The sequence below is a fragment of the Anguilla rostrata genome, chromosome 2 (genome assembly GCF_018555375.3).
Source record: "Anguilla rostrata isolate EN2019 chromosome 2, ASM1855537v3, whole genome shotgun sequence".
Lineage (NCBI taxonomy): Eukaryota > Metazoa > Chordata > Actinopteri > Anguilliformes > Anguillidae > Anguilla > Anguilla rostrata.
In genome coordinates, this window is record NC_057934.1 from 49,570,375 (window position 1) to 49,581,976 (window position 11,602).

The following is an 11,602-nucleotide window of genomic DNA, read 5'->3' on the forward strand; positions in this document are numbered from 1 at the left end:
ATTTTAGTGAAGCATTTGCATGAACATGAAATCATTCAGGTGCTATTGCAGTATAATTTTAAATTATAATCATAATAAATTATGAATACAGGGCAAAAAAAATAAAATAAAAATTATTCCTTGGGTCATATATAAAAACAATCCTTTGAGTTAGAACAGGCACAGAGCGCCCTCCAGTGTCATATAAATAGTATAGCATCCAAATGGCCATACTCTAACACAGTGGTGTCAAACTCGTTGCCATGGAGGGCCGTGTGTATGCAGGTTTTCATTCCAACCAATTAATGCTGCCTTAATTGAGTCCAATTACTCATTCAGCCATATGCGTTTAACTGCATTGAAGCACAGAATATAAGAAAATTTTTATTTAGACAATGCGGGTCACCATAGACGTCGGGTCACCATTGTGCACAAACCTGCATCCCTAATTCAGCAAATAATTTAACTAATTATATAATCAAGATCTGAGGCTGGAATGAAAACCTGCATACACACGGCCCTCCATGGCAACGAGTTTGACACCACTGCTCTAACAGAATAAAGAAGATTTATCCTTGATGATTGTGCACTTACAATAAAACTAGATTTAATACAAAAAACAACACAAGGTTTTGAACTCTTTAATTTATTGTGCCAGTATACAATACATAATACTTAATTTCATATAATACTGTAAGAATAAACATCTTGTTAGTTACTTATTTTACTGAATATAGATGAACAAATGTAATGAAAAATAAATATGTTTAATGTGACCTCCAGAATTGTACTGTTAACAATCAAATTGTCTTTTTAAGGTTGAAAACTGTTTGATATAAAGAGGACAGTTTATGTCATTTTACTGAAATCATGGAGAAATTATTCTAAAAAAAAACAATGTGCATTATTAAATAGTCTTTAGCATTAAACTTCATCACTGAGAGGTGAATGCTCTCTGTGTTTAACAACCAATAATTCAACCTTTACTTCTAAAAGGCCCAGGGAAAAGTTCCCTGCAGCAAAGGAAAACACAGACATCAGTATCACTCTCACTTCAGATGATCAATTTTAGTTTGTCTAAATCAAATATGTTGTAAAACAAAAAATGAAAGCCCTTGCTATCACTATGACAGCCACATGGGAGGTTATCAGAGTAACAATGCCCTAATATACTACCCTCGCTCTACTGACCTTAGCTCACAGCATGCACCCATCATATTCAAAAATCTGTACATGAACGTATTTATGTATTCATGTGTTTTACATTATCAGTAGCAGTAGCAGCATTAGATGAAATTTTCCACAGCTCAGCAAAAGGAGGATGGCGATGCCTCTCCAATCCTGCAGAGTGGTGTCCAATCATATTTAAGGTGTACTGTAGCACTGCTCTTGGAACGTTCACCCAGTCAATCAGCAGGGAAAGGTATCAATTACAGAGACTAGGAGTGGAATTGATAGCCTTGATTACATCTGGCGGTATCCCCAAACTAAGTCTTACCAACATTCACATGTGCTTCTTTAGTACTGCTCCAGTCTCCAGTCAACATAACATCTCATCAGTTAAATCTACAAAAGTCACTGTGTTTTGCCAATAAGACTGGAAGCTGCAAATAAAGCTTCCTCATTAACAAGTTTTGAAGCCGACTTTTGCTCATTATGTTTGCACGAAAGCTTTGAAAGGTTTGATGGCTACATACAGGTATTTAGCAGTCATGTTCAACTTATTTCAGAGACAAGCAGGTAATTCTCCCTCTGGCCGCAGAGGGTGCCTGGGGAAACAGATACCCAGTGACATACCTACTGGTGAAAACACCATGTGACAGTGGAGCACAATGGAATGCTTGGTGGCACAAGTACCAGATTTAGATCATTATGTTTACATCATAATTCCTCCCCTCAAAGGACCACAGTGGTTTAATGGTTGGGTGCATGCCCCGGGTAGCTTGGATCTAACCGCCATTACTGACCATGCCAGTTAAAGTGCTACCCTCCTGCTTAAGGTCCAAGCCCAATTTTTTCAAATCCAGGCCCATTCCTGCAAGCACCTGAAGGAGTGTGAGCTCCTGTTGGGTGGTCTGATCAATCAGAGCTGGGCAGGTGGGGTTGCACTGAGGCCACTGGCAGTTGTCAATCAGATGGATGGGGCAGCCCTTCAGGGCGGTCTTGCTGTTTCGATTTGCTTCCTGGAGGCTCTTATCCCAACACTGCAGGGCCCGTGAGAGAGTGGTTCCTTTAACCTGGAAATCCAGCCAGTTACTGTAAAAGGGAAGGCGAGAGAAGGTTGTGAAAGAGAGGTAGAGGGAAAAAGACAGAGGGAGGGAGGGAGGGAGGGAGAGAGTGAACGATTAAAGACAGAGAGTACACTCTGGCCAGACCTCCTACATCTCACATAAGATTTAGGGATAGTTCCTGTCAGTGTGCCAGTATGCAGGTCAATTTATCTTCTCACCGTATCGTGCATTAGATTACAAAACACAGCAAATACACTCCTCAACCTATCACCAGCTTTAGAACAAACCACACCTCCAGGCGACCTCAACTCATGGTTAACCACACCCCTCTCCCTTGCTTTGGCCCCAGCTTAGGCTCCGCCCCTTACTCCACCACCCTTGCTAGTGAGCCTCAGCCCAGCTGGTGGACAGTGAAAGTATGAAATAGCATTCAGTGACAGACAGAATGCGACATGATGAACGACCTAACAGAAAGAGTAGCATGAGCTCATTCTGGAGAGATGGAGCAACGCTTGTTAATGTGCTTTTCAGGCCCAGCTCAGATATCCTTACCTTTTAGTGATCAATGTGTGGGACAAGCAGGAGGGAGCAAACACCGCCCTGAAATGCACATGTCTGACAGTGAGCCACAGACAGGTTGCTCCAATACACACTGATCCAATAACACTGACATCACAAATCAACCATTACAAGATTTATTTTTTGAAAGCCTCAATAAACACAATGGGAATAGTGTTTCAGATGATATAACAAGAACAGAGAAGGCAGTGATCTTCAGCACATGGTTGAATTTTCAAAGAACCTATTATTATTAAATATAGAGCACTAAGTATCTGAAGGAATCAAATGTATTCTCGTTTTTACCACGACAATTGGTTTTTGCACAGATTTGTTTGTTTAGCATTACTGTATACAGCTGTTCCTCCCATGCCTTTGTCAAGGCTGCTAATAAATTAGTGAAATATTGTGGCACTCACGTGACATCTTTGAGTGAGTTCTTGAGCTCCTTGCCCAGGTTCTGCATGTATGTCCACTGCTGTTCGGACAAAGACTGGCCCCCGATGTAGATATTCTCCACTCGTAGCTGCTCTTCATCAAAGAGCCACTGCACCACAAACAGCGGGGCTATAGAGGGACACAGGGGGCAAAAATAAATTCTGCGTGAGAGGTGCTTCTGTGGACAGTTTAATTAATGAAATTCTCTGTGTCAGGCAGTGAGGCTGTAACATTTTCTGACAAATGTATTAACTCTTATAAAGATTAAAGATGAAGAAGTAAATAGGTACTCACAAGTCAGGGAGGAGTAGAGCTTATGACCGAAGAAGCACTGCCACTCCTCCCCTCTCTTGTACTGCTGACGGCACTTCTCTGGGATGACCCCATTCCATAGCCTGTAAAGGCAAAGGAGAGTGCTCCAACACCAGACATAAAATAGCTGGAAGCTAGTATATAGCACAAAGCTGGACAACCAGAAATAACTGAACTAGCATCAAAATAATAAATAACAGAATATCAATACTTGTTTCCCAGGCAGAGCATATCAGAACTGTCTGAACTGCTGCGTTTTGTCAGCAAATCATGGCTTCCAAATACTGATTTCATGGATGATCACTCCATTTAGGGTGCTTGTATTACCGAAGGCCCTTCTTAATGGCATCCGTGGGGGTGCAGGAGATGCTGTCAGGACACTCTGGTGCCTTCTGCTGCTTGCTCTCCAGGAACCAGCCGGAATCCACCAGTCCTCGTACCTGTGCCTCCGCCCCCAACTGCTGCAGCTGGCTGGACACCTTCTCAATGTTCAGCAGCACGCCTGTTCCCCCAGCACTACAGGCACACACAGACAGAGTCTGCTTTTCTTTCTTTCTTTTTCAATGCCATTCCATAATGAAGCACTAGTTAAAGTAAAAAGACACCACACAGCATTGGAGTGACCAGAAGACATTAAGTTGTTTTACAAAATGCATTTTGTTGCAGTTGTGTTGAGCTCATCCCACAAAAGTTTAACAGTAACTCTGTTATTAAAATCTTCAGAACTATAGCCTGTATTCAGACAACATCTTTAACTGTGATTTACAATTAAACCTAGTTTGCTTTAATGATTGCCTGACAAATCCGCCAAACTGCTTTGGTCTATTTAAAAAAAATCTTGCTTTTGTTTAAAGTACAGAATCCCAGTTCATGCCCGCTTTCATGAGAGGACAATTATAGGTCATTGTTCATGGCAAACAGGGTCCGGTAAACATATTTCCGGTAAACAACAGGATGTGCCAAAAATACCTGCAGCCAGTATTGCATATAGAGGTGCTGTGAATGGTGAATGGGGACAGAGTTACCCACTGGGGTTGAATTTCAAGCCATCATGATTCCAAGTAGGCTCACCTTGTGCCAGCCAACATGACAACTTTGGCCTGTTTGATGCCCTTGGGAACAAGGTCCTTAATCACTTCTCGGATAATCAAGGATCCCATGAAGCCATACTCAGCTGTGAAATACAATAGGGAAAAGTCCTGAAGTTATGTTTTTCCATTTCTGCATTGACCAAGATTTTCCAGTAATATAACAAAGTCCATAGGGATTGTGCTGTTGTTGTTTTAAATGGAGATTAATCCTACCAGTGTCTTTTCCTTGTTTGGTCTTGGGTGGAGGGGCAGTCCCACTCCAAACATCGCTGGAGCAGTACGGAATAAACCTGTAGACAACGCATCATCATAACTCACTTCAGCTCTACTCAGATGCACTCTAACGGAATCAAGATATTTGGACCATTTGATGATCAATCACTACTCCAATAGGCTAAAACCACCCTCATTGGACATATGCAGATTGACTTATTTAAATTAGGAGCAATCACCCTACCTTAAAGAAAAAAAATGGATATGGTATTGATCAGCGAATGCATTTAATGAGCATTAAAATTCATGCTCATGTGAGAGGTCTTGTACACATTTTCTGCCATTTAGATGTTAGAGTTAGTGATATGTAACTTAAGAGGCACCATGTTACTTCAAAAACATCCAAAAAAAAATTACGGCAGGTACCCAGGACAAATCAGTTCTTGTATGATACATTTACAATGTCTCCATTTCAAGTAGAAAATCCAGAGTGCATTGCTATGTACATGTTTTGCACTCAGACATGAAAACAAATGTAACACAATGAAACACTGAGCAGAAACACAAAAAAAGGTTATGAAGCACAAAATGACTATGTACTATGTATGACATTTTTGCATTTTTTATTTTAAACGGCAGGCATTTGTGAAACTCACACAATGTTGGTATTCCACCAGTGAGGATTTTCCTCAGCCTGTGATGACAGTATTCCAGTTCCTGAGAACAGAGTAAATCACATGAAACATGTTCAATAACATTTCTTTTAATTCACCATTAAACTGCACAAGTGTATAGAATAACGTCAGTCAAAAATGGGAAGTGGATCATTTATGCGTGTTTAACGTGAAAAGAGAGTACTCCACCTTTGCGGGTTTGCGCCCACTCTGATGAGCTCATGAGACGAGGGATATTTTTATATCTGGAATTGCAGGTCTCTTTGTTATAGCAGCACCAACCACCTAAAAATAAGACCCTAATATTAGCTTTAGATGAGTGGAGAAGGGAAATCCTGGTATTAGCCTTTAACACAAGCCTGTGGAGAATGGACTGAGATTATCTGAGGCATGCACCTGCAGCTCCACCTGCTACAGTCACCTGCCTGAACTTTCTAATTGCTTTGTGTAAGCCAGTCCACTGAGGCATGCCTAAAAGCATTGGTGGTGCAGAATTGTATGATAAGTTTACTTTATTATGGTTTTTGTTAAATGAGTTGGCAGACAAAGTCCAAAACTTCAAAATACAAACCCCGGGAAGTTTCTAAGGTTCAAAAAGGTTCTAAATACAGTCTCCAGAGAGAGAAGATGCCCTTAAAATGATAGAAAAAGCTCATTGAAAATAGTGACCTCCAAGTCAAAATGCCGCTGAGTGCAACATTCAAGTACAGTGACTACCCTTGATAAAATTAACCAGATGAGTTCAAAATACATACCTTCCAAAAATATCAGCCATCGCTTACTTCCTTTAAATTCCTTTAAGTAAAATCTGCAGACCAAACACAGCTTGCACATGTCAGGTATAAAAAACCATCACACACAACAGAAACACACATACAATATATGGATATAAATATTTATATTCCAGCAAATTGCATTTGTTCTTTTAAAATTGTATTAATGCAACAAAATGGGAAACAGCCATTTATAAACCAGCACATGACATCATCGTCCTCTTTTCCTGGAACTAAACTCTGACCCCTGCCTGGAAATATATCCCACTGGGAAAGCATTTCCTTGTCAAAAGGTGGAAGTAATTAATCATTGTCCATGTTTATGTTAAAAATGGGATTTATAGCTTGCCCATGCATTTTGATTGTCCTCTAATTTGTACGAGTTGTAAATGCACAAAATACGCTTTGAAAAAGCGAAGTTTTAAACTTCCACTTGCTTTGAAAATGAAATGAGTACTTATTCCAATATTAATAAGCTAATTGAAAAAGTTAATTCTAATGTGCCACTTCTTTACAAAGACATTATATTTCATCCTCTGAAGTGGGTACCACTTATATCAGCATGGCAAACATATCTTGATCATCAACAAAGATGCCTTTTGGAATATATATCTATATATTAATCATACATGGATCGTCAAGAAAAATGAATTTTACAACAGAATCAATAAAATCCAGTTTCTAACCGATGGGAAAAGCTCAAATTCTACTGTACAAAGCGTATTCCCCTGGCTGAAACCTGTTTAGTCTGGGGAACTGATTCTCCACCTCCCTACAGTATGTCACCTTGCACCCAGATTGTTGCCCAGTGGTTTGGGTACTGTGCGTGGTTTCCAGAAAGCAGTTCCACACACGGGAGGTCAGGAGGAAAAAGCATGGCGGTGCATCTCACCCTGCCGCAGTGCCGTCGTTGCAGGTGACCTGCGTGTTCTTCAGGAAGTGCAGCTTCATGTCGTCGCTGGGCTTGGGGAGGGCCGGGGCCTGCTGTGAGCCGGACCGCCCGCCGGCGCCGGACTCCTTGCCGGGATCCACGGCCCCCGGCGCCGACTGGGGCTGATCGTCCGGGGCCAACTCCGCGCTCTGGCTGCCGGTCTTCTTGGTCAACTTGCTGCTTGGCTTGGCATTGCGGTTGTTCTGGCAGGACACCCCTCCCAGCAGAAGCAGGAACACCACATGGTACAGTAAATTCATAGCAAATCCAACCGGACCTCTTTTAAGAAAAGATAAAAATTCAGGGATTATCTTCAATGAAACACTCAATTAGTGGACCACAGTACACAGCCTACACTGCCCATTTAGGATTTGTTTGTTCAAATCTAGTGGCTCATAACCATCTTCCTGTTGATAATGTCCATTCCATTTTATAGATACACAGAGAAATCACGTGTTCATGGAAATTTGGACCTTAATCCAACATTGAATGTCAGGGGTTTTTTGTCAAATAATCAAAACATTTATGACCATAGCATTCTCTATAGAATTTGATATTTTCTTCTAAAATTAATCCCTAAGGTTAAAGATCAGAGCCAGGGAGGATTATACATTATTATTTGACATGCTAAATCCAAATCCTACAAATGATGAGTTCTGATTTAAAGGCATCTCTCCTGCTTAGGACAACATACCCTTTCAGCAGCCTCTCCTGGGATAAGTCAGGTGTGAGAAGATCTCTGGGCAAGGTGGATCACTGCTGTCGCTGAGGAGTGGAGAGTGAATGGGAGGCGGTTAAGGAGGCTTGGCTGGTTCTGATATGGGCTCAGGTTTGGGGTGGACTTTATAGTGCCACCATATGGATCACATTTCCCTGCATTCCCTTTGAGCTGCCGCCAAATCTGGGTGGACGACACACGGGGTTGGATGGCCAACGCCGAGGAGAAAAGATAACACACGCTCCTCTGAACACATTTCAAGGGCCCGCCCACCCAGGCCGACCCTATGACAAGCCCTCCCTCCCTTACACTTGGCTGAGCTTTGATTTAAACACCAGCATGGCTAAAATACCTGCAGGGCCTTTCCAGGTGGTATGTAGCCCCAAATCAGTTGATTGCACATTGCACATGTCATTCAGAGAAAAGGAATGGTTCTTGATAACACTGAAAATTTAATTAGATCGAAGATTCCCATTCCCATTTGTGACCTACCATATACTATCAATATTCTGAGTGAAGGGTGAAGTTCTTGGATTTATGACTCAAAATGGCAATTCCAGAAGAGCAGACCTAAGGAGTTATATTCCAAATTGGTAGGTTAAAAAAACAGAATTTTGAGGGAACCTGTATTATCTGTAAAGGATATTGGCTTTGGTCATTTGTAGAGCAGATTTGCACTTGTCTCCCAGTAATGAACCAAGAACTATGTAGATTACAAAGCTGAATACATGATGTCCATGTTTTAACAAATATTTTCAGCATGCACCGTAAGTTGGTACATTTACAAGAACACATACACACACACATACACATACACACAGAAACATAAAAACAAGCCCAAAGGTCTTTCAGGGTTAGTCTAAAATTTTACACACTCTTTGTCTCTTTTTGATTAAATTCATGAAAATGTAACTATAATATACTAATGTGAAGATTAATTGATGCTTCATGCAAAAAAAAAATCACTTTAATACTGGTTTAGACATAATTTTGAGTGATGTGTCCTGTGGTCATTTTATTTTCAAAAGGAGAAACACTTAAATTATTAAGTGCTGGCTACAGTTTGATCAATGGTGGCTGTTTTAAATTCACTTGGAATTAAGTTATAAATATTGCATGTCTTCAAAAAATATCAGCAATAAAATAGCTTATACAAATTTTATCTATGCAAACAAATAAAAAAAGTCCCCAGAACACAGTTTACAAAAACTATAAATTAATATAATTGTGTCACTGACAACCCTATCATTCTGCTTTATATGATACATAAATAAGATTACATTCTACACTGAATGTACACAATGAAAATTCTTTTCAGCTGTTGGACCCTCATAATTCAATTTTGATAAAAAATGATTTCATTTTTAAAGAATAGCAAATGATAGAGTGTTACCTTTAGCTGCGTTTCTCAAGGGGACAGATTGACCAGGGCTTCAACGCAGGAGTTTGACTCTGCGGGGGAATAGACAGGGCATTTGAAACTGATCTCACATATCCCTGGGATAGCTGCAGGGTGACGTGCTGATCAGCAAAGGAGATCACGAGTGTGACCTGAAATTCTCATCAATGAAATGCACACCATCCTGACATGTCAATTAACCCGTTAATGAGCCACAGAGACGGACAGCGCTTCGGCGCTGCAGTCATCGCCCTTCCATACCTGGACTGCTCGTGCAGCATGCCCTCAACTCTATTTCTGCTGAGTCCCGGGTTCGTATACCAACCCACATATGTCCATGTATGTGTGTTCATCCGAGGTGTTCTTTGCATAGCCGCGCTCAATACAAAGATAGAGGCGCTCTTCAGACCTGGTTCCCGTTTGATGAAAAAAAAAGGAAGACTCTCTCTGGTGTTGTGAGGTACCAGGTCAGATAAATATGATGACCCTGCAAGCAAACAGAAATAATTGCCATCCACCATTTAAAAATGACAAAATGCAATGACATAACTTTCTCATCTAGTATAGTCATAATCTGCAAATTAAGACAGTTGAATGTTGAGTTGAAGATGAATGTTCTAATTATGTTTTTTCTGTAAATATATTGGATTCTCATTTGCTTTGTTGCACAAGCAAAGGCTAAAAAGGTTTCATAATTTAATTCTAACCAGTTCTGACAGTTCTTTCAAGTGATGCCAGAGAATATACTAAGATATATGAAAATATTTCAGTGAAATATTTCATTTTGTATAACAAGATAAAAAAAAGAAATTCAATGACAAATCAGTATTGAATTTGATCTACTGAGCTTAAAAATTTCTTCATTCCTTTTCTGTTTAGAAGCATGCAAAATCGCCATCTGTCTTCCCAGAAATTCACTGAACAATCTGTTAAACAGATACTTCAAATAGCTAAGAAATAAAAGAATTGCTATAAATCTGTCACCTTTTTTCAAAACTAGGCAGAATGTTTTGAGCAAAGCTCTTAGATGGCATTGCTAGCATTTTGTTTCTTTGATATCGGTTTAGACAGATGATATTTTTTGAGGTGTGGGTTTGTAAGCTATAATTTGCAGCAGATCAATACAGAAACCGTGTTGAAGTTCTCGGCTCCCTGTGGCTCCATCTCTGAACTTTGAGAGGTCAATCTCAGGGCTGCTGTGAAAGTGACAAATCAAAGATGGAATCAATACCCTGGGTACAGCTGACCAGCAGCCTGCTTACCCCTACTGTGCACCAAAACAATGATCAAAGCAACCAAGGACACAGCCACAGACAAAACTGAGGACAAATAACATGGATGTTCAATTGAATGGACAGTTAATAGCAAATAGATACGGAAACTGCTGCGCAACATTTCTGCCCCAGAAAAAGTAGGACATTTTGTCCTTTTCCCTTTTGTTTGGCATCTGTGTTTAAAATGGATCCCCAAGGTCAAGCCACAGGCACTACAGAGCCGGGTGGTCCAGGCACTTCATCTGCTGCGAATGTGTGTCATCACTACCTCATGGTCCGAGGGCAAGCGAGAGCATTTATCAGCTGACAGCCAAATGCACTCCGTGCAACAGAGAATTGTATAGGCTTGATCTTAAGCACACAAAACCACAGAGGTCATAACCCACTGGTTACAACTTCAAAAATGAGCAGCCGGCCAGTAAATGTCCACCATATGCTGGCTATGTGGGTGTCCAGACAATGGATGTCATATACACGTACATGTACTCACAGTCGTCCTGCAGCAACAAAGAATATATCTAAGATTGAATGCACCAACAACAAAGGGGATGTCCTACCGCTGTCAGTGGAAAAAGCTACAATAACAACAAGACTAAACGGCATAAGTTGCATGTAATGCGAAAATCTGTAATCACATCACGAAAATCCTGCTTGTCAGCAGCACGCTGGGGAACTGGCCATGGGAGAAATACACAACTAATGAAACTGAAGCATGGCATGTTTATGAGCCACGCTCGTGGAAGAGAGATGAGGTTCAGGCCGGGGGGCAGTTTTAGGTTGCACTTCAATCAGGTGGGCTGACAGCGTGGCTTAGGAAGACTTGTGTAAAGAGCAAGATCCCCACTAAACAGGGCTGGCAGGAGGAGCAGGCATGGCAGGCCAAAGCTGCCCAGGCCAGGTGTTTAGGAGCTTTTGTAGTAACCTTCCACAGCCACCCTTGGATTACAGACCTGTCAAGGCATCCGTAAACAGCCTGGGTGATGGATGGGCAAGCCACCTTCAGCAAAGCAT

General features: G+C 41.0%; 1 protein-coding gene across 2 annotated transcripts; it reads right to left on the bottom strand.

Moving 5' to 3' along the window:
* Positions 1-606: 606 nt before the first annotated feature.
* notum2 (notum pectinacetylesterase 2) lies at positions 607-9,409 on the bottom strand. 2 transcript variants are annotated; one of them, XM_064322769.1, is made up of 13 exons: positions 9,312-9,409; positions 7,895-7,965; positions 7,162-7,479; positions 6,252-6,304; positions 5,686-5,781; positions 5,479-5,539; positions 4,823-4,899; positions 4,590-4,692; positions 3,846-4,034; positions 3,501-3,601; positions 3,188-3,335; positions 2,763-2,810; positions 607-2,235 (listed from the first exon to the last, which is right to left on the bottom strand). In XM_064322769.1, exons 3-13 carry the CDS (start codon positions 7,458-7,460, stop codon positions 1,929-1,931), a joined length of 1,482 nt encoding a protein of 493 aa, XP_064178839.1. In that variant the 5' UTR covers positions 7,461-7,479; positions 7,895-7,965; positions 9,312-9,409; the 3' UTR covers positions 607-1,928. The 2 variants fall into 2 exon arrangements, with proteins under 2 accessions (XP_064178839.1, XP_064178838.1); XM_064322768.1 differs by lacking the exon at positions 9,312-9,409 and having other exon boundaries at positions 7,895-8,116.
* Between the last annotated feature and the right edge of the window lie 2,193 nt (positions 9,410-11,602).

Coding starts and splice junctions, on each gene's coding strand:
- notum2 (XM_064322769.1), bottom strand. CDS start 7,460: ATGAATTTACTGTACCATGTGGTGTTCCTGCTTCTGCTGGGAGGGGTG. Junction 3,336..3,500: donor GCTCTACTCCTCCCTGACTT/GTGAGTACCTAT, acceptor GTCCCTCTATAG/CCCCGCTGTTTGTGGTGCAG. Junction 2,236..2,762: donor CACACATTGATCACTAAAAG/GTAAGGATATCT, acceptor TCCCTTTTACAG/TAACTGGCTGGATTTCCAGG.